The 24,147-nt window shown below is 33.7% G+C and overlaps 1 protein-coding gene across 6 annotated transcripts in view; it reads left to right on the top strand.

Annotated features, from left to right (window-relative positions):
• Positions 1-22,252, top strand: part of GOLM2 (golgi membrane protein 2) — a 107,050-nt gene extending 84,798 nt beyond the window's left edge. For 2 of the 6 annotated variants that reach the window (XM_074235284.1, XM_074235285.1), the window contains exons 9-10: positions 2,782-2,949; positions 8,789-13,385. In XM_074235284.1, the coding sequence (XP_074091385.1) occupies positions 2,782-2,949; positions 8,789-8,859 (239 nt within the window). In that variant the 3' untranslated portion in view covers positions 8,860-13,385. Of the gene's footprint in view, positions 1-2,781; positions 2,950-8,788; positions 13,386-14,316 lie in introns of those variants that run through there. The other 4 variants (XM_074235286.1, XM_074235287.1, XR_012478135.1 and 1 more) reach the window with 3 other exon arrangements.
• Positions 22,253-24,147: the final 1,895 nt, after the last annotated feature.

Raw genomic sequence — 24,147 nt, forward strand, 5'->3', positions numbered from 1 at the left:
GGAAAAAATGTGCATACCCTTTGATCCAGCAATGCCACTTCTGGGTCTATACCCTGAGGAGATGATTGAAAAGGGTAAAAACATCACTTGTACAAAAATATTCATAGCAGCCCTGTTTGTGGTGGCAAAGAATTGGAAATCAAGTAAATGTCCTTCATTTGGGGAATGGCTTAGCAAACTGTGGTAAATGTATGTCATGGAACACTATTGTTCTATTAGAAACTAGGAGGGAGGGGAATTCAGGTAAACCTAGAAGGATTTGCATGAACTGAAGCTGAGCAAGATGAGCAGGACCAGAAAAACATTGTACACCCTAACAGCAACATGCAGGTGATGATCAACCTTGATGGACTCGCTCATTCTATCAGTGCAACAATCAGAGACAATTTGGGCCTGTCTTCTATGGAGAATACCATCTGTATCCAGGGAAAGAACTGGAATTTGAACAAAGACCACCTTTAATTTAGGAAAAAAAACTGATATCTTACTATCTGATCTTGCTATCTCTTTTACTTTATGTTTCTTCCTTAAGGATATGATTTCTCCCTCACATTCAATTTGAATCAATGTATACCATGGAAGCAATGTAAAGACTGACAAATTGCCTTCTGTGTGGGGTGGGGGGGTGGGAAGGAAATAAGATTAGGGAAAAATTGTAAAACTCAAAATAAATACAATCTTTTTTTAAAAAAAGAAAAATTACAGTGTTTTGAGGAACTGATGAAATTTTAATAAGAATATATAAAAAGTTATCTCCATATAAGTACCACCATATCAATTACTTAAAGCATATGGGAATTTCTGTTTCCATAATAGGATTTAAGAATACTGCTTACTTTGTTTTTACTGCATGTTGAAAAGCAAATGTATGGTTGGTTCTTTTAAGAAAAATTATCATTTTTACTGCTTGCATTTGTACCATTTATGTAACTTTGGGGGAAAAAAAACTATCAGTACTGCCAAAATGTTGTATTGCTGTTATTGTTAAGAAACTTATCTCTGGATTTTTTTGAAAGTAGGCTTTCTGAATCTTGACATTTTTCTTAAGTCTCTCTTTTTGTTGTTACTTATTCACCCTGTTTCTGTGCATCGTCTTTTTTGGAAGGGAGGCTCCAAAATGACTTCATCTTCTCATCTTTTTTTCTTTGGGTTTTTTTTGGGGGGGGGTAATATCTTTTTTCTTTCAAAAAAACCTCTACTGTTGTGATTTGTTTTTAATCTTACTTTATCTAGTAATTAGAAATACTGGACTGTTGAACCAGTTGTGAAATGAATCAGAACTCAACAGTTCTTTCCATCTCTGTTTTACCTACAGCATAAGCAAAGCAGTTATTACTAATCTTCTTGGAGATAGTTTCAATATATATTGACCCTAATACATTGTTACTCTCTCCAAATATAGTTTTTATAGCCCCAAATAATGTAAGTTTAATATATTAAACTCTTTTCGTTTCACTTTCATGTTGACAAATAAGCTTTATGTTTAGCAAGAAAATGAATTTATAATGAATTACTTTTTTTCCGCAATCTTGTGTGGCCTTACTTCTTTAAAACTTTTTAAGGCTTAGCTGGGATTAAATAAAATCTAAACTTATTTTCCAAATAAATCAGAAAGCATTCTGAGGAAAAACACAGAAATTTTATCACAAATAAGCGTTCTCTTTTAAAAAGTTAAGTTCAGGGGTGGCTAGGTGGCTAGGTGGCGCAGTGGATAAAGCACCAGCCCTGGAGTCAGGAGTACCTGGGTTCAATCCGGTCTCAAACACTTAATAATTACCTAGCTGTGTGGCCTTGGGCAAGCCACTTAACCCCATTTGCCTTGCAAAAACCTAAAAAAAAAAAGTTAAGTTCTTACTTTATCAGTTTCATCTATAATTTTAATTGTTTAGACTAAGAAATCATTTTCATATCCTCTAATTTATTTGATACTGATCTCAAATGCCTTTCCTCGTTATCTTCATGAATCAGCCATACATTTTTATATGCCCTGTATTATTGTAGTTTTATTACAAGTTTAATAGCTTCCTTGTTAGGATTTTTCATTGTATCCAATTTAAAAAGCTCTACTTGATTCTCAGTGATTCATCAAGCATAAACTTTTTCTGAAGATCATTATGTGTGTGTGTGTATGTATAAATATATGTATGTATGTAAATGTGTATGTGTGTATATATATACATATATATGTATATATTAGTACCTTCTAGACTTTTGTTTTTCATTTCCCAATTCAGTATGTTTTGCTAAAGACAGGGAGAATGTGATTTTTAGTATAATCTATTAATTTTTCCTAGAATTCTAAAAGAAACTAACCTGCTCTATAACAATAAAACTAAAAATACCCTTTAAGAATTAGGCTAATTAAAGCTGCATTTTAAAATAACAGAAAGGCAGAAATGCTCAAATTTCTCCAATCACAAAATAATAATCACATTCATTATCTCATGGAAATATTTTTTTATCATAAAGTGATAAAGTGCTAGAAAAACCTGAAATTTTGAGGAAAAAATCTACAAAGTTGAAAATGACTGGTGCTATTTAATTAAATAAGCATCAAAATAACAAGCACTAAAGTGAAATTGAGAAATTCTTAAGAGTTATTTTTAAATGCTGTAGTTCTATTAACTTTTATCTTGGATAGCCTTCACAAAACAGTCTTTTCCTTACCAGAAACCCTAACATTGCCAGGATTCATTAGCCTACCCTCTGCTTGGCTTTCAATGTAGATTCCTTTCTTTCTTTCCTCTTTGCTTCTGACTTAATCCTCTGCCTACTTCACAGGCCGGTTCTTTGATGAAAATGAATCCCCTGTTGATCCGCAGCATGGCTCTAAATTGGCGGATTATAATGGGGATGATGGTAACGTAGGTGAGTATGAGGCAGACAAGCAGGCTGAACTGGCTTACAATGAGGAAGAAGATGGTGATGGTGGAGAAGAAGACGTCCAAGGTGAGCGTGGGTCAGATCTCCATGCTGTGACAGTGAAACCCACCTCTGGCTTACTAGTTGAATTTGTGTAGTTTTTTTTTTTCCCATTTCTTAGCAGAACTGTCTTAATACAAAGAAGGCTTGTATAATTTTTCAATTTAGTTTTTATTTCAAATTTTGTAGGAATGCTTTAATGTAGTTTTAGATTCTGAAATTATTTTTAGAAAATTGTTATTTTGACTTGTAATCTTAAAATGCCTTCAAGATCTTGTTACAGTTTGGAAATTTAAAATCTTCAGAAACTTTGAATAGGAATTAATGTTTTTTTCACCTGCCTCTAGACTTTATTAAGGCAAAACTACCAAAAAAAAGGACTTCTTTTGAGGTTTCTAGAGTTGAAAAAAAATTTCTAACCTAGGTGTAAATAATACCCAACATAACCTTGGGTTCCAGAGATGGTTGGCACAAAAGGGAATGGGCTCCTATACTGAAGATCTATTTAATTCACACTTGTTAAACAATAAGAATGAATTTTTGGCTCATTTTCCCTTTTAAAATTTAAGCTGTCATACTCATCATTACATTAAGTCCATTAGCGATTTTTTTTGTGTGTAATACACAGATTCAACAGATTTTCCCCTAGGTGATACTTCTGAACTTTTAATTTAATGAAAGTTCAGAAACTACCTGTGAGCATGCTGCCCTTCCTATGTTTTAATACTGCATGTATTTGAGGGAATATAGTTCTGTTGCCATTTTGCCTGCTTGCTTTCTGGCTCTTTATATGTAATTTGGTGTGGCTTCCAGTAGAATTTTTTCTTTTCTGCCAAAGTTGATTATGAAATTAAACCGGCATTGGTATGTATTTATTGTATCTTACAATACTTATGCATGGGAAATTATGCTTTTGTGATTGTAAGTTTAACTTGCTCTTGATTTCTCCCTTGCTGTCATTACAGTAACTAAAGTTTCAACTTTAAAATGTGCTGTGAAATTTAAAAGAAAATATATTTGGTTTTAAAAGTATTGCATAATTAACAGGAAAAAAACTTTGAACCACTAAATTTCACATAGATGTATGCTTGTTAAGATGACCATAGGTTTCCAAGTCTAGAGTCTTTAAGAAAGATGTTAAAAATTATATGAAGAGACATAAATGAAACTCCTTAAGTGAATTAACTAATTTTTTGTCTTATTAAAGCAACTATAATTCTCTATCTACCTATCTTTAGTATAACCATTCCCAGATACCCTACCTTGGCTAACTTCATCCCACTGATCATTTTTATTCTTTATCCTCAATCCTTTTATATTTTGGTTGCATCATATTAGAAAATTATTTGCATTTGTAATTATCAAGCATTTTTCTTGCATGTGTACCCAATTAGATTGTAAGCTCCTAGAGGGCAGAAATTAGCTTTTTGTTTTTTTCTCCAATATCCACTTACTTCCCCTAACCAGTTTCAAATAAATGTTGTTGACTGACATATCTTCCTCTTTCACTGAGCTTTTGTGCTTCTAACTGTGATTTGGTTGAATTTTGCATTATTTTCTGGCTTTAACTTAATTGTTTATATTTAGCTCTATGTCTAGTTTTCTTTCTGAAGGGCTTTCATGTATTTTCATCCAGTTCTTAGATAATTCTGTAGCTTTGTCTAGCTCCATTACTTTCCATCAGTAATTGACCATCTTTTTTTTTATATATAATCTGTGCTACCTTTCTGAAGTCCAATGACTTTTTAAAGGAATTTTCGGTTTAATAGTATACTCATTCAAGGTTGGTCCAAAGTTTAAAAATAGGCCCATTCTATACTTCTTTCCCTCACTCTTTTAGTGTACCTACTCTATCCAAAAGCTTAGCTCTCATATAAATCTATCTTTCCTGTCACCTGAAAATAATAACAGTTGCAATTCATTGTCATGAGATCTAAGTAACTTAAAATATCTTTTTTAGGGTTATTTGCATTTTAGAAGAACTTCTATTATTACCCCCAAGAGATAATTATGAACAGAAAATAAAACATGCAGTTTTCTTCAAATCAAACTTGGCAGAAGATAGCCAAGACAGTCTTGTACCCCTAAGTGATGATTTCATTTAGAATTGAATCACAGTTTGGAAAAAAAAATGCTTTTTGCTATTCTAATCACTTAGAACTCTATTCTTTTATAATTTGAATAAAACATTATTCCTTTGGCTTTAGAACTAAACTTAAATGTACCAAAAATACTCAAAAACATCAGGGTTGGATATATGAATACTAGGCTATTTGTGGTAGACTTTTTGTGGGCCATTAGTCTGGACTTTAAGAAATAGTAGCAAAGTACCAAAGAAAGGCACAGCTGCTAATCCCACAATTTTTAAAATGACAAAATTAGTGTTTTTGGAATAGTGGGATTATTTGCTATCATTTAACTGTTAGTTACAATCTTTCTTTAGATATATTTTTGAGGAATTGATGAATTTTCTAAAGTCTCTGTTAAAGGAGCAGGTAAATTGATAGTTCTTATTGTTTGTTATGATAAATATGTGCAAATTTCTTAAAACCTGCTATAATAAATGTTGAAAAGAGGCCAATATTCTTATGGATGTGTACACATATTCTGGATCACAATACATGTCAAAATTCACAAACCATTTACTACATAGACATGCACACAAAATTATGGCATAAGTCTCTATTCTACTTATCCAGAGTGGTAGGGCTAAGTTAACAGTGATTTTTCAGAAGTGAGGAATAACTGGTTTCTATCTTCTAGTAGCTTCTGTGACATCTATTATGAAGAGAAATATACAGAAACTCTTTTGTGTATCTGTGGTTTAATAGAACATTGCAAACAACTAGGTTTGATTTTGACTCTGATACGACCATGAGCAAATCACTCAATCCCTCTGGGCCTCAATTTCTTAATTTGTAAACTGACAAGGTTGGACAAGGCAAACTCATTTCTACTCTGAATATATCACCCTATATTACTTAATGTGCTTTCCAATAGAAAATTTTATAAATGGTGTTTAGGTTGTAAAGTCAACAGACAATGGCCTACTTGGTCTGTATGGTTAATAATGCATTGGAATCTAACCATCATTAAGGCAGCTAGGTGATGACATGGATAGAATATTGGACCTGAAGTCAGGAAGACCTGAGTTCTAATTTAGCTTCAGACTGGGCATGTTACTAACTTCCAAATGCCTGTTGGCTCATCTGTAAAATGAGAAATATATTAGCACTTGCTTCCTAGCATTGTCATGAGATTATGAGATAATATTTGTGAAGTGTTTTGCAACCTTTGAAGCATTATATGCTAGCTAATATTAACATCAATAACTGATTCTGTTTTTTAAAAGTTGCAGATTCTAACCCAAGATATACCAGGAGCCACCAGTAGTAGGAAAAGAACTTTCATTAAGCTTTCTTAAGAGAGACACCACAACCACTACTGGATATACCTCTTTCCCCTTTAACCCTTCGGATAGAGGTCCCCCATCCAAACCAGTACCAAATCTAGAGCCCCTGACAAATGAGAAAACAACACTGTATTTTCCATTGCTCCAGCAATTGCTAGAATCTCTCGCTCCCAGCTCTTAGGGCTCTGATTCCAGCAGCTGGTTCCCCAGAAGGTTTTGGCTTTAGGAGTTAAAGCTCTGGTGACAGTTTGTATATATGTCACTTATAAATTGCATATTTCTAAATCAGAGACCAAACAAAAAATATTTCCTTGGAAATTCTGATTTTGTTTAAGTCACATTTTCCCAGTTTGCACATTGTCTATTTTTGTACCACAGATTAAGCATAATTAATCATAATGCATTAAGTTCTTTACATTTCTGGGATCTAAGGAAATTTACATGAGATTTCATTTGCTTTTCTTTAAATTGATTCCAGCATCATCCAGAACAAAATTCATAATAAGAGGTCCTAAAAATAGCAACCCATAATTCTAAAACACTTTCTTTGGATTTTCACAATGAGTTCTAGATATACCTTTATTTTTCATTCTTTTCATTCAAAATAACTTCCATCAGTAATCCTATGAAGGTGTCCACTTTGATTCACAGAATTCAAAATAGAGGTAACTAAACAAAAATAGTTAATAGAAGTGTATGGTATCTAGGTTTAAATAATTTTGGAAGGCAAGTCCTTTATACTCAAAAGAAGAAAAGTAAATATACTTTCCGATAGAAATTAATACCACTGTGTTGTTAGCCCAGAAAACCTATTTATTGAGATTCACAGATCCTTTGTTATGGGAGGTTTTGCTGCAACCAGTTTAAGTTGGCTCAGAGCAAGCTGTTAAATTTTCATTGTGAACATTTATACCTCAAGAATCTGCAAACACAGGCCAGGGTTTGATTTTCTGTTTTGCTGATTGCTAATGATGCAGATTAACCTTAAAAGTGTGTTATAGGTATTGTTTTTTAAAGAGTCAGTTTTTTAAACATTTATCCAAATGGTCCTGAAGGTACCCCTTACTTAAGTGATGCACTGGGAATTGAGACATTTTTTTTTTAGTTACTATAAAATATTTCAGTCAAATGTGGATAGCTTTCTAATTGTTTTCTTTTAAGTGCCATTCTAAATAGATGAGATTTTTCTTTATAGAAATGAACTATATTAGTATGATCCATTTAGTCTGTGTATTCCTTTTGCTTTAATTGATAACCATCATCCTATGTTTGGTTTGGCTAGGTGATATCATACATAGAGGCAAAACAATAACTCTTAGAAATTTGGGGCGGCTAGGTAGCGCAGTGGATAGAGCACCAGCCCTGGAGTCAGGAGTACCTGAGTTCAAATCCGGCCTTAGATACTTAATAATTACCTAGCTGTGTGGCCTTGGGCAAGCCACTTAACCCCATTTGCCTTGCAAAAACTAAAAAAAAAAAACCTCTTAGAAATTTCTGTTCCAGCTTGAATAATTATAACATTTAGTTTCAGGTAAAACAATATGGTACAAAGCAAACAGCACTGGAGGTAGAGTCAGAAGGCTTGGATTAGAATCTTAGCTTTGCTATTTCAGGTGTATCACCCAACCTATCTATTTTTGTTTTTTGTTTTCTCATCTGTAAAACTGAGGATATTGGGCTAGATGGACCTTTCCAGTTCTACATTTATTATCTTAGCCCTGTATACCTCTATTAGGACCCACAGGCATTTACTATATGCTGCATATGATGGGCATTGATATTTATCATAATAGCCCTTAGTAAGAAAAACCTAAACTGTTTTGGGTGTAACAGAGAAATGTAATTTAGAAGATTTCTGTGCAAAATGATCAAAATAAAAGATGTTTTGGTGTATAAAGAGTACATCTTCAACTAACTATAAAACTTACCTATTCCTATTTATTCTTCAAAGGTTTCAGACAAGATTTTACTATAAATATTTTAACATGGTTTCTGTTGCAAAACATGCATCCTTTTAAAACCAACATAAAATATTAGCCTGCATTTGAAAAATTAAATCAAGACCATGAGTTTACAATGGAAGACATAAATATCTCAATGGTCCTACCTCATTGTCATTTTCTTGTGGGGAAGGAAGTGATGTAAATTTTATGTCTAGCTTGATTTAAAAAAAATTGAACAGAAGCAGCTGTCTTTAAGTAAAGGAGAAAGAAGAGTTCTGAGGCATTATTTAAAATGAATTTCTAGTGGCGGCTAGGTAGCACAGTGGATAAAGCACCAGCCCTGGAGTCAGGAGTACCTGGGTCCAAATCCGGCCTCAGACACTTAATAATTACCTAGCCGTGTGGCCTTGGGCAAGCCACTTAACCCCATTGCCTTGCAAAAACCTAAAATGAATTTCTACAATGGCCTTTTTAAGAGTATATTTTTGATATGTAAACATTTCTCTTACAGATGATGAAGAACGTGAACTTCAAATGGACCCTGCAGACTATGGGAAGCAACGCTTCAATGATGTCCTATAAATTCCGTACTGGAGGAAAATGCAGAAAAACTGATTTGCTGTAAAATGGAACAATTTCTGCTTCAGTGTTTCTTGGTTTTTATTTTTAAAATGACCTGTAAAGAAACAATGAGAAGAAACTTGAGAATTTTAATAGAGAAATGTATATATGTAAATATTTGAACTTTTGCATATTGTATCATGAAACTCAGAGATGTTTTTGGTTCTTTTAAAGATGAACCAAGAAACAAAAACTGTAATCTTTGCATTTAAAGCAAGCTAGTGTATCTATTTCAAAATTTTAGCTTAAATTGTTTCCTTAAATTGGTAAATTGAAAATAAGGCTATATAGTTTATATGTGAACATAGCATATCCAGAATGGTGGGAATAAGCTGGAAGCTTTCTTTTACACACAAATATTCTTGATTGGTTCAATACATGTTCTGCTCCATCCCTCTGCTCCTTATTTTGAGTTCTTTGGAGAATGACACCTAGAAACACCTAAGTATAAGGGGGATAGGAGGATAGCATGTATAAAAAATTACCTCCCTACTCCTTTTCTTTTACATGGGTGCTGTTTTGTTCTGAAGATAAACTTTCAAAAGGTGAGATAACCAAGAAACACATACATTCTTTTGACAAGTTGTATCTCTCATCAATTTAAAAAAATTGAAACTGAATTGGGGAAAAAAATGCATGACTGTATTTTTACCTTTCTTAACACAAGTATTATTTAACTGTAGGCAACAGTGACCATATTTTTCATATCTGTCATTAAGACTGGTAATAGTGTTCATGATTTAAATGCCAGATCCTGGATTGGCTTCATAGAAAACCTGAAATCAGTATATCACAGATTCTTTAGTAGTTTTAGGGAATTCTCTTCAATGCGGTATTTTCCTATACTTTATCAGAATGAATATACATGGAATTTTCTGATAAACATTTTTGATGAATTTCCAAACTGTTAATAGAAGTATAGTGAGTCAATAGCTGTTTTATTATTACAAATAGTTTAAAAGTTTATATTAGAGAGTTCTGAGGTATGTATAATTTGCTATTACTTAATGATACTGTTATCATTTATCACATAAAAATTTAAATCTCAGTTTCTCAAAATTAAATGCAGACATCTTAAGACATTTGACCTATTTGACACTGTTGGTTTTCTATTTCATTAGAATTTGTAAGTTAGGTACTTTTTGTATCTGGTTTAAAGCACTTTTAAATTTTACAGAAATAATTCTATTCACTTAAAGGAGAATTTAAGAATGTTAACCCTAACTACTATTCAGAAGGGCTACTATTGATAGCACATAAGCATAAAGATACTTTTCTCTTTTGTACTCAGGTTGAAGTCAATCACAAATAATAGAGATAAGTGGATCACTCATTTCATTTAATGTTTCAAGTTATTTGGGCATCATTTTGTAACCAGGAGAAGGTGCTGTAATTTAGGTAATGAACAAGTAATTGTTGCATCACCCCCAAAATTGGCTCCTTTGTCACTAATAGGATAAAACTGCTGTGGAATGAGAGATAATTCATAGAACAATTTAAATTCTGTTAAAGATACAATGGGGGCAGAGGAGGTTGAAAAGACTTCCAGAAATACTGTGTATCTAATACTGTACAATCTTATATATTTTTAAAACATTTGCCTTAGTTCCTTTGGCCTAAAACCAATCACTTGGGCATCTTAGTAGCCATTACTTATTTACACAGTTAAATTTCTATCAGTAGCCTAAAATTTTTATAACCCTAGAAATCTAGATGCAATTGATAGAATTTCTTTTAGTACTACAAAAATGCCTGAGATTCTACAGACTTTATTAGAAGTGTTTGTTTTGTGATGTTTACTTCTGCCTTAAGATTTAATTTTTTATGTATTTTTTTGCCCCACATTGTGCTAATTTGATGGAAACTTTGCTATTGCAATCACTACTTTCTGAGTCCTACTAAATTAAGAATGAATAAAAAAAATACCTTTTCATTTTAGTGGTGCTGACTCTATATATATATGATATATATTACCACATATATTATTATATGTGGTAGTAAATAACTACAATCTATTGACAATATGAATTTTTTAAGTAATGTTAAATATAATTCAATAATGTTATATATCTATAAAAACCTGTAGTGATTGTGTTAAAAAAAAAAAAGACCATATATATCCAGCTTTGCTATTTAGGCCACTGAGAATGAATAATGTTTTAGGGACCTGTTTCCAAAAGAAAGCAAAGATTTTTAAATATCAGAAACTGGAATAATTGTTAATTTTTACTCTAAGATATTTATGCTTAAAAGTCAGAGTTAAAAATGGTTAGCTGAACCCATTATTTAGGGATATTATTAATTAAAGCAGTCTGACATGGTCAGTTTTCCATTTTTTTCTCAGAATGAGATTGAATACAAATTGGAATAATTTTTTTATCATGATGAAAATACTATGAACTTAATCCTTTCTTCAGTGCTTCTTCTGTATAATATTTCCCCAGTTTTTTTCAATCCAAGCTTCTTTCTAAATTTGTCATAGAATATTTGGAGGTAAAACTTCAGACTTCTGAAGCAAAAATTGTCATATAAATATCTTTTCATGGAGAAAGAACTGATATAGCTCTTTGAAAAAAATTTTTTATCATCATAATAATTTTCTTCCTATAATCAAAAATATTATCTCCATCCCCCAATTCTTATTTTTCTGCTATTCCTTCTATATTCTGTCCCCACAGAGACTTCATCTTTTCTCATAGTTGCATCTGTCACCTCTCTGTGCATGACCCTCAATTCTATATTTCCTTCATTAGCCTCTTTTCTTCTTTTCATTCATGATGTTCCACCTGCCAATAGACATCTTCCATGGATGCCTTCTTGGTATCATAAGTGCAACATATGAAAAACCAAATTCATCTCCATCCCTAGCCATTCACACAAATCACTCCCCAAAAAAGAAATGCAACTGCCTTTCTGATTCCCCTTTTCTATTGCTGTAGGAGAAAGAGTACTTGCCTTGAAGACAAAGAGATGGAATTGGGAATCTTGTTATTTTCTAGCTGAGTGATCTTGAACAAATCATTTGAACCTCTCAAAACCTAAGTTCCTACCTACCTCAGGTTATTTTTAGGATCAAATGAGATAATGTATGTGAAAGCACTTTGTAATAAAGTGCTATACACAGACTTGAAACCTTAGTCATTTGACTCTCTATTGCCTCCTATATACAATTATTTTACTGCTCTGTCAATTTTTTTTCCATATATGCCCCTTTTGCTACCAATCTAGTCAGGTCCTTATGCCTGAATTAACTGTAACCTAAATTATCCACTTTGAGTTTAGTTCCTCACCCATTTCATTTTGTAAGTCACCACCTAAAACATGTCAAACTGAATAACTCAGCATCACTTTATTTATTCCTGGCTTGTGTCTTTGCTTATATTGTTTTTAGATCCTCTTTTCTCACCCCCATGCCTATCCAAATCCTGCTATTCTTTAAAGACACAGTTGAATTTCCTTATTTCCATTAAGCCTTTCTTAGTAAGACTCCTATTCATAGTGACCTTTCCCTCCTTTAAGAGCTCATTGTATTTAGTGTACCATTTTAATACTAAATCACAAGCTACCTTTATCCTTTAACTTTTCACTCATAAAAAGCTTCCCCAAGGATTAGATTATAAGCACCTCAGGGGCAGGAACCTTGTCTCTTACTTATTTCCCTAACTCAAGTGCTATGCAGATAGATAATAGTAAAAGCAATTGTGATGAGATGCTAAAGATGACTAGTGCCAAGTCCTTCATCAGTATTCCTATTTGAGAGGATGGAGAAAACATAGATGTGTTGGACCAATGCACAGAATTTCTCTTTTGACCATCAAGCTACTACGTTATTTATAAAAGTTATAGCTAAGTATCCAGAAACTCAAGTTCATTCTCATTGAATTGAGAAAAAGGGATACAGAATATAAAATAAAAATAGAAGAATGATTCTTCGGTAGAATGTGAACAACCATACCTTGAAACTTTTTTTTAAAGGAATAAAAAAGGGCAACCAACTGGTGCAGAGAATAGAACACAGCCCTGGAGTAGTTTGTTGACTTGGAACAAGTTACTTAAATCCTGACTGCCTCCCTCTACCCCGCAATGAATTTAGTCAACTAGTCCAACCTCTACTTAATAGATTACTATTGTTATACTATCTCTCTTATCTCAAAAAAATTAATCATCTTCAGATTTCATATCTATTTTCTCTTGTATCATATGCAGTCATATGATTACATTAGAACTTTGTAGTTAGGCAACACAGAGCATCCTTTAGAAAATAAGGACAAAACTTCCCCAGGAGAAAGCATGCTTATGAAACTGCTCAGTAGACAAGAGGCTGTGTACTAACATTGTGTCAATGTTAAAAACCATTTCAGTGAATTTTTATCACTGAAAATACACATTCATGATATGTACTATACATTGTACTATGTAAAACAAATTTAAGTTAACTACCCTCTGTTTCAAATGAATCATATATATATATATATATATATATATATATATATATATATATATACAAGAAAAAGCACACTTGCTGAGAATATAAAACAAAACTAAAATACTTAAGCTATATATATATATGTGTGTGTCTTTCTGTGTGTACTGATACTATGTCATACTGTGTATGACAGTAGCTTAATGTGGAAAGCATGGCAATAATGATATATAAATTATTGCCTGAATTTCTTTATCCTACTTGCTGGGAATCCATGACTCCATTAAGACCTTTAATGTTGTCATAAACATTTAAATGAATGAGCAGTTCCAAATAAATGGATCTCCATATACTAAGTCTTTCCTTAACACCACTATCTACCTTTAAGGAGCCCTTTCAAGACAGCATCTTTGTTATATCAATGCCCCAGTCTTTTATCACCTTTCTTTTCTTACTACTTTCAACTTAGTTCTCTAAAACTAAATGTAAAATAACCAAAAAGAGGGGTAAACTCCAACAAAATAATTTCTAAAAATGTGAATGTTTTGTGTCAACTGTGCCATATTTGTCTAATTTATTCTATGCAAAATAAGCATATTGTGTTTTTCTACTAAGAAGATCTTTGTAATCAAGTTTATATATAAACACACATTTATTTATTATATACATATATATGTCTCCACATTAAAAGCTCAATAGATATCCATAATTGTGCAAAACTTAGATCCCTCTAAATATAATAGACAAATGGAATTTGTGAGTAAACTAAATTCCCCTGTGCAGCAATATAGTAAACAATTAGTCAACATATGTATGTGCCTGACCAGAGCTCTAATGGGATGATAATGCCCATTAGGGCATTTGAATTACACAAAGTAGAATCCTTAGAGATCCTGTGAAAAACAGTATGACTCATTAGTACTTTTTCTCCATCATACTGTCACAACTATTCTTGTTTCCTAATATTTCTTTATCAACTCTCCTATTATTGGCAGGTTATGTTTTCTCTGACTCTGATACCTGCCAATTTCTACTTCCTCATCTGGATCAAACAAGGCACTGAAAATCCTACTTTTTGGCAGAAGAGATGAAAATGAAGATTAGAAGGTTAGAAGCAGAAACTTATAAAAAATTTTAAACGTTACTGTGTTACATGTTACCTATTGGTATGTCTGTTAAACATGGAACTCACCTAGAACAAAGTTCACATTATAGGAGTAATAAAATAGTGAGGAAAATTTGAGAGTAGTGTAAATAAGAAGAGCAAAAGTTTTTTTTGATATTATGTAGGGTTGTATATAACTTAAGAACATTAGGTACTTTAATACTTCATTTGTGTTTTTCAGAGTAAAGTTTCTGTTAGTTATTTACTTGAAAAACCATTTACAATGGCATAGAAGATTCTCCTCTCAGAACTGAATTAGGTGGTACTTGATCACTAACATGGGATAGCTAACACCGGCCTTACCACTGTCAGTGAAGAATTAGTTATGGATAGAGTTGAATGGAACAGATTTTATTAAAATAATCTGCCATGAAGAGGGAGATGGCATTTTGAATATTTTAATTAACATGGGTCAAATGACCCATGCTGTCAGGCTTTATGTTGCCTCTGGCGCTAAATATAAAATAACCTAAAAGATGAGGAGGAAACTTCAACAAAATAACTAAATTTAAAAGAATTTTAATGTTTTGTGTCACCTGGCAAAAAATAAGAGTTGAGAAACTAACAAACACTAAAACTAGATTATAAGAATTGTTCAAATCGGGGCAGCTAGGTGGTACAGTGGATAGAGTACTGGCCTTGGAGTCAGGAGTACCTGAGTTCAAATCCGGCCTCAGACACTTAATTACCTAGCCCTGTGGCCTTGGGCAAGCCACTTAACCCCATTGCCTTAGAAAATCTAAAAAAAAAAAAATCAAGAATTGTTCAAATCAATCCTAGAACAGAAATTTAAAAACAAAGTATGATTATTTATGGAGTTTAAATCAGCTGTGACTATTTAAGGAGTTTTCTTCATTGTGAGTTCTTATAACAAATGAAAGACTAATCAAAAAAGGTTGTTAAAGGGGCAGCTGGAGTTCAAAACCAGACCTCACATTCAAATCCAAATTCAAACACATAATACTTAGCTGAGTGATCTTGGGCAAGTTACTTGACCCTATTGCCTTGCAAAAAAAAAAAGGTGACATACCATTTCTTTCTGGGTCTTAATGACTCATTATTTCTAAGATCTGATAATCCAATTACTATTTCCCTTTATTCTCAATACTCTCCAACCCAATTCTACCACTGACTAGAATGTTTATATTTCATAATTCATCAGTTGCCTCCTAAACACATAAGTACAAAGTATCTTGCTTGTCATTGTTAAAAGATATTCTAAATTCCTATGAGCAAAATTCTGTGCTAGGGGCTATGGAAAGCATAAAGATATATACATACATATATGTTCCCTGGCCATTATGAACTTAGAATCCAGTAAAGAAGATAAGACTTATGTATAGGTAATAAAAGAAGGTAGTGGGTGTTAAGATGCATTAAGGAGGGACATGACATTTCTAGTTTAGATGGTCAAGGAAAGTTATGTGAAGGAGGTAGAATTTGAGAAAGATATTTAAGGATGTGATGTAGAAAAAAAGGTTAAATGTAGCAATTTATGGAATAGAAAGCCCATATTTTTCTTCTGCCAGTATCTTGTAATAACCAAACCATAATATGCCACTTACTCTGTGCCAGACACTGTGCTAAAGCACTTTATATTTATCTCATGCTATTATTATTTCCATTTTATAAATAAAGAAAATGAGGTGAATTAATTTGCTTAGGGTCACACAAGCAACAAGTATTTGAGTCCTGAGCCCAGCCCATAAAAGTAGCCTGGCTTGGAACTAACTAGTCAGAATGAGGAACAATGGGTGCAATTCCTAACAGAATTGTAGAGAAGTAGACTGGAATATCTTGGGAAGTAGTGATTTCTTCCTTCACTGGAGATCTCTAAAAGCAAAAGCTGATGATTACTCTTCATCTATGAGCAGAAGGGGTTCTTCAAAAACAGACCTCTGAGTTCTTTCCAGTCTAAACTATTTTCTGTGATCTTGGAAGTCATGGCAAACCTTAACATTCTGACTTCCAGTAAACCTTTCTCCAAGCAGCTTGTACCTTTCAGTTTTGAAACTGGCCTCCTTAAAGATGTAATCTTTTCTTTTCTGCTTGTTTTATATCTTATATTTTATCTTCAGCTACTGTACTCTTCCAGACATCAATTTTAGGATGCCACATTTTTCCTTTACAATGACTCCTTAGGAGAATTTATCTTGCTTATGATTTCAAATATTAACTCTGCTAGTGACATAAAACTATTTCCAATAGGACATTTTATCCATCTATCTACTTAAGGTTAATTATCTCTGTTGATGATACCTAATTTGAACTCATTTCCACCCCCCCAAACTAGTTTCCATTCCTAACTTAACCAAGTTTTTCAGAGGTTTCAGTGTTCTCACATTCTCTAGGCTTAAAACCTATTAATTAAAATTGACTTCTTCCTCTCCTTTGACTTTAGTAACCTATATATTACTAAATCCTGTTGATTCTTTATCTTTATTGTCTCCTACATTTATTCTTTTCCCTTTAATTGTATGTATACTATCCTAAGGAAAAGCCTTATCATCTCTTGCCTTTATTAAGTCAAATGATCTTTTTGTCCTTCCTTTACACATTCTCTGTCTACTCAAATCCAATTCTAGAAAATCATATATCTTAGAACTATATAACAACATTTATATGGCATCTCGTATGTGCCAGACACTGTGCTAATTACTTTATAAATATTACCTAAATGATCTGTTCTGGCCCCCAAAATTAGTCTCATTTAAGAATCATAATTTCTTCAAAATCATACAACTAATATATATAATATGGATAATGGCAAAAATCCAGATCTACCTTCTGGACAATATAGCTGGGCCTACAGTAAAGAAGACCCAGGTTCAAATCTAGTCTCAGATACTTTCTAGCTGCATGACCCCTAGCAAGTCATTTGACTTCTGTCCACCTTGGTTTCCTCAACTGCAAAATGGAGGTAATCATAGCACCTACCTCACAGAACTGTCTGAAAGAATACATGTCAAGTGTTTAACATAGCACCTGGTAAAATAAACACCTTAATCAATAGTTTTGCCTTTCCTTTATTCTCCTCCTTCCCTTTACCGTACTATTGCTACTAAATATACCCCTTATATATTTTTAAGACTCTACTATTTCATCAGTGTGGATATTCCCTCCACTGACACAGACTGAAATGCTACACCTTTTAAATAGTCTTTATCAGCTGCTGTAAAGAAAAATCATTATGTGTTGGCTAACTTTCTAGTGGTGAGCCTCTTCACACTAAACCTGGTCCTTTCAAAAGAGAAAGTCAATCTCTTACTGATCATCACTCTCTCCAGCCCACCTAGCACACAGGCTTGTTGTAAAAAAAGAGTGTTCAATAAACCTGAGTGGTCTGTGAGTGGCAGCTTTATTTTTGGTAACATGTAACTGTGTCTGTGCTGTGTTGGCAAATCCTTTGAGAACCTATGTTATCCATAGGTTTTAGAATAAGATTTCAGTGGAGGATGTTCAATTAATCTTTCTAAAACACTGATCTTATATCTCTCTCTCTACTCCAAACATCACAGTGGTTCTCTACTGCCTATTGCAGCATAATGTAAAATCTCCATGATTCAAATTCCTTGGTCAATTTGTCCAAGCATTTCTTTTGGCATTAGAGCCCACATCTTAGACTTAAGTCCTAGAAGCACCATCATTGTGACCCTAAGCAAGTAATTTAACCTCTGGACCATCAATTTTCTCAACTATAGAATGGGGGAAAATGCTATTTGCTGGGACTACTTTCACAGGAATGTTTCTAGGAAAGCTTGTTAAAGTTTAACAAGAATATTAAACTAGGGACAGCTAGGTGGCACAGTGGATAGAGTACCAGCACTGGAGTCAGGAGGACCTGAGTTCAAATGTGATCTCTCAGACACTTAATACCTAGTTGCGTAACCTTGGGCAAGTCACTTAACCCCATTTTCTTACTATTCTCTTATATTACCCCCCGTTAATTGAAATATCCTCATTATTCTTTAATATTCCCTATTTATTCCTTGTTAAAGTATCTGATCCCCATTCCTGAAAAACTTTTAACCTTAAAACTAAGTCTCATGTTGGCATTATTCAAATTCACACTTTCTGTTCAATGAAAATATGCTGTGCAAATCTGAATAATACAACCACTTCATAGGATTTTTGAACCAAACTGTGCTTATAATAATGCAAAATACTAGAGGTATATACTTCAATATCAGTGTCATCTTCCCAAATAAAGCCCACTCTAAATATCAAATCAGGATTTTGACTAGGAATAAAGCTAAATATGCTTTTATAGTATATGACTGTCTAACCAAGCCTCTTCTCAACCCTGTCTTTCTCAACCCTACAACTTGCAAAGGAAAAGTCAGAAATCTTTTTGAAAAGAATACTTGCCCCAATTTTACACTTATCTGGCAAGGATGTGACTAGTCAAGACAGATTATGGAGGACAAGCCAAGAAGCTGCTAGAATGAGTGGAAAACTCCATTATATCTATCCAAACATAATAGCATGTGTCTAGCATTGGAACAACAGAAGCAAGAGGTGGAATTCCAAAGCCAAGCCTCCTGGAACCTGAGGAAATGGAATCTAGGACAAAACCAAATTCCTGGATCAGGTCTATTGGAGAGAAATTAAGTTACAGAACAAACTTGGATTAATATATATATTATCTCATTTGATAATTGGAAGACATTGTTAACATCCCCATTTTTAAAGTCAAGTACTTAAAGGTTTATATAATGTCAAAGAGAAGCATGATTAATAAATGGGAAGATTGGGCGCTTAGTCTTACTAGAAGTTCAGTATTATTTACATTGTGCTATAGTAAGGGAGAAAGAAATACTATATATGATTTAGATAATTAGCAAATAACAGTTGTATTGATTATAATCATAATGGTAGTTCAGAGAAAATAGTTATGCATCTTGAATGCTTTGCATAAAGGCAGCATTCACTCTAACAACAGATTGTGGCTTCTTTTCATTCTCCATAGTACTTCACACAATGTCTTGCACAGAAGAGGTATTCAACAAATATTGATGAAATAAATTGAGCTAGTATACAGACAAACTGAGGTCTAGGCATGACTTTTTATGACATGGGAAATTACTAGCTATATGAGTTAGTTCTCATAATTTCATTCCTTCATTTACAATAGGTAAGAAATGAGAAAGTTCCTAAGATTTGGGGAGAACAGAATTCAGAGGGGGGGAAAAAAGGTAGAATCCCATGACCTAGAATTCCATAGAAGTTTAAGAGGGAGGAGATATGTTCAAGAGCAAAAATATAAAGCCACAATTTATTCAAATGTGAAATAAAAGGGAGAGGGGGCTGTCTAAAGAAACTAATATGAACACACTCTGAGTTCAGTGACCATTTTAATTCTTTAAAATGCTAGATATTTGTTAAACACAAAACTTTTATCAGACTGTTCACTGCTGAGGGGAGGTAGCGTGGGAAGGGAGGGTGGCAGAAAATTATGTAACTTATAAATATACAAGTAGATGAATGTTAAAGAACTCATAACATATAATTGGAAAAATAAAATATTTAAAATGCTAAGTATAGCATAGCAAAGGCAGGATGAATTCAAAAGAAAAGCATGTCTAGAACAAATGATGTTGTGAGTGGTAAAGCTTAACACAAACTGAAAGTATTGAAGATTACTAAGGATAATGAAGTAGGCTCTTTGGATTATGGTTGGAGTAAGATAGTAACTTATAATAAAAAGGAGATAACATCTCTTATGTGCCAGGAACTATACTAAGCTCTTTAGTAAAACTCATTTTATCCTCACAACAACCCTGGTTAGATATTTATTATTCCCATTATTATATTATCCCCATTTTTATTATATTTATTATATTATATTATTATCCCATTTTATAATTGAGGGAAACAGGAGGCAGAAATAGTTTAATTGACTTGCCTAAGGTCACTCCACTAATAAATGTCTGAGGGCAGATTTAAACTCAGGTCTTCCTGACTCTGCAACCAGCATTCTAGATTCTGCATCACCTTGCTACCCCCTAAATTAAAGATCAAAGAACAGTCTTGTTCAAGTGGAACTGGATGATAAAGAATGAGGAGAGCTGTGCTCTTAAATTCTCATTTTGTTTCTCTTATTAAGGAGAAGAATCTCAGCACTGGGGGGAAAAAGTACAGAAATCGTTAATACCTGAAACCTAAGACAAATAAGGAGGTGGCCAGAAAGTCCTTGTTATTTTTGAGTCATTTCAGTCATGTCCAATTCTCTGTGACCTCATTTGGGGAAAAGATGCTGGAGTGGTTTACCATTTCTTTTTTTTTTTTAGGGTTTTTTTTTTTGCAAGGCAAACGGGGTTAAATGTCTTGCCCAAGGCCACACAGCTAGGTAATTATTAAGTGTCTGAGACCAGATTTGAACCCAGGTACTCCTGACTCCAGGGCCGATGCTTTATCCACTACACCACCTAGCTGCCCCTGGTTTACCATTTCTTTAACTCATTTTAAAGATGAGGAAACTGAGGCAAACAGGGTTAAGTGACTTGCCCACAGTCACACCACTAGTAGTATCTGAGGCCCGATTTGAATTCCATGGCTAGTGCTCTATCCACTGAATCATATTGTTGCCTAAGAAAGTTCATAGCTTTCCTCAATGATTTTAAGTCATTGGGTCTGGACAAATGCTATCTTAGGTACTAAATGAACTGATAAAATTGTTGATACTGCTGATTATCAAAAAGCAAAGAATGATGAGGTGCCATATGAAATCATATCTAATAGGAAAATTCTTGGTTTTCAAAAAAAGGCAATAGAATAGATTCCTTTTTTGAACAGGGGACAATTAGTCCTGAAAGACTGCTGAGTGCCATCTGAAAGGAAAAAGTGATGGCCTCGGTTGCCCTCAGCAGACCAAAAGGCAGTCAAGTTCAGAATCCCCAAAATTGGGAGTGGCTTTAAGGTGTCCAAAATTTTGGGTCTAAAAACTGGGAGCATCTTATACAGAGGTTGAAGATTTTTTTTTTACTTGCATTTCCTACTTTTTCACACTTGTCTTTGTGCTCATTGTTTTGCATTTGTTATCAGTATATTAAATTACTTTTTGCCACATTTTGTCCAGAAATGGCTCAGAAAAGATTTTCATATAGTTCTGAATTCAAGTTTAAAGTGACCCATTTTGCAAAAGTGAATGGAAATCGTGGTGCTGAACGTCAGTTTGGTCCTCCTCCAACTGAGAAAACAATCTGAGACTGACTACAGGAAGAAGAAACCTTACTGAAAATGCCATGACAGAAGAAGGCTATGAGAGGCAAATCAGCCAAATAGCCTGAGTGAGAGAGGGAACTGAAGAGATGGATTGAAGAGCAAAGGGCAATGGAAATTCCTGTGTCTGTAAAGATAGTTCTGCAGGAGGCAAGAAGATTTGCTATTGAAAAAAAAAAGTGACTGGTTTCAAAGGAAGACACAATTGGTGCTTCAGGTTCATGAGACAGAATGGACTAAGCATGTGTTTATGTACCAGATTTGCCCAAAAGATGCCGGAAATTTCATTATGAATAAAACTTGAGTTCAATAACTTTATGTGATGCAAGTTTTTTCAAATTTCAGGCCCCAAAATTAAGGTATGTCTTATTCATGGGGAAATAAGGTATCCCAGAGAAGCCAGAGAACTGAAGAAAAGTTCTCTTTTCTTTGTGAAGGGAATGGGACCCTACAATGGGTTCACCTGATGAGAGGGGCCCACCTGCCTGGTGAGCTCAAGCTCTAGGGAATATACTAACAAAACAGAGCAGCATAGTCCTATGAGTAGCAAGCTGACATTGTCCTAATGTCAAAGCTGTGCCCATTTGTGCCATTATTAATAAGTAGCTTAAAGGAGGAAAGACTGAAAGGCCATACTAACAATTAATCCAGGGAGAGACAATCTTAGATGTATGGAGTTATTGCATTCTGTCACCAGAAATCATGTGCTGATGCTTTCCAAGATTGATAGTTTGCTGGGGTGCCACACTATGAAAGAGAAACCAATTCAAGGACCAAGAGACTCCTGTAGCATTCACACCATCACCAATAGTCCTATTTCCTATAAATTAGTCCATGAAGTAGATTGATTCTGGAAAAGGCAAGTGAGAAGGGTATCTTTTAACAACATTCCCTACACTATAATAAATATAACTGTGCAAGTCATGTCATGAATTTGACTACATGGTCTTTGATTATGATATGTAAAATTTTTCTATACATCTGTTTATCAGTTCTTTGGATATAGATAGCATTTTTCTTCATATATCCCTTATAGTTAATTTGAGTATAATAGTCAAAATGACTTATTCACTCAAAGTCAATATTAAAGCAATATTTTTGTTACCTTATACAATGTTCACTTAGTTGTGCTTATTTTACAATAAAGTATATTTTTAAGACTCAGTAGGCCAGGGTGTTAATAAGGATGCCTTGCAAAATTCTGACATTATTAAAGGGATAATGTATATACATTTAGGAGGTAAATGTGATCACTGAGCCAGCATGGATCAATACAGGTCATTTAATCATAGGTTTAGAACTGGAAGGGAACTCAAGGCCACTTAATCCAAACCCTTATTCTAAAGATGAGAAAACCAAGGACCCTAGAATTTAAATTATTTTCCCAAGGTCACAGAAGTGGCTCAGTCAATATTCAAACCTGGGTCCTCTGACTCCAAATCTAACATTCTATCAATTGTACCTTGTTGCCTCACTTAGAGAGGACATAATGCTTCATGGTCTTTCATGTATAAGAGGGATTAAACTTCAACATTTAAGTATAAAAATATAGGAACTCCAGGTAAGGCCCATCATCATCCATCTCCAACCTACCTTTCTAGATTAATTATGAAATACTCCCCTTTACACACTATGTTCCAGCCAAATTTGTCTTGTCCTCCATACATGGCACTTACCTCCTCCTAATGCACCTTTCCAGGAAGGACAGTACTGCATCTTCTAAGAACCCTTACTTTCCTTCAAAGTTGTATTTGAATGTCAACTTCTCCAAAAAATCTTTCCAGATCTGTAAGGGACTGCTGTGTGTGGAAGTACTGTAAACTTTCATCACTTGGTATCCTTGAGCACCAGAACCTTATTTTAACTGGTTGATTGTAGAGTGCCACAGGAGTGGGAGTAGACCAGGGACTGGAAGGATATTTAAACCCTTGCATTCTGGATATAGATATATATATATATACATATATATACATATATATATGTAAATATATATATATGTACATATATATGTATGGGGATTAAATAAATATAAATATAAATGAAGATAAAATAAATATAAGTAAATATAAATGGAAATAAAATTAAATAAATGGAGATCTAGGAGAACTTGGAGTACTTTCCATCCTTATCTCCCACCCCTTCAACATTTGCCTGGGTAAGGTTAGGCTAGCAGGCAGGAACCTAATACATCCTGAGCAGCTAGTCTAGCAGGAACATAACACAGATCTCTCTTGCTACTAGGGCTCTGTCAAATTACCTTAAATTATTCTATATTTACTTATGAATGTACACATCTCCCACAAAAGAAGCTACCTGAAGTCATCTTTGTGCTTGCATCTGTGGTATTAGGACAGTGTCTGGCCCATAAAGTCTAAGAAAAATGATTGAATTTTGGAAAGGGCTTTGGCAAGACTTCTCATTCTATCCTTGGGAAAAAGAT

The sequence above is a fragment of the Macrotis lagotis genome, chromosome 4, assembly GCF_037893015.1.
Source record: "Macrotis lagotis isolate mMagLag1 chromosome 4, bilby.v1.9.chrom.fasta, whole genome shotgun sequence".
Classification (NCBI taxonomy): Eukaryota; Metazoa; Chordata; class Mammalia; order Peramelemorphia; family Peramelidae; genus Macrotis; species Macrotis lagotis.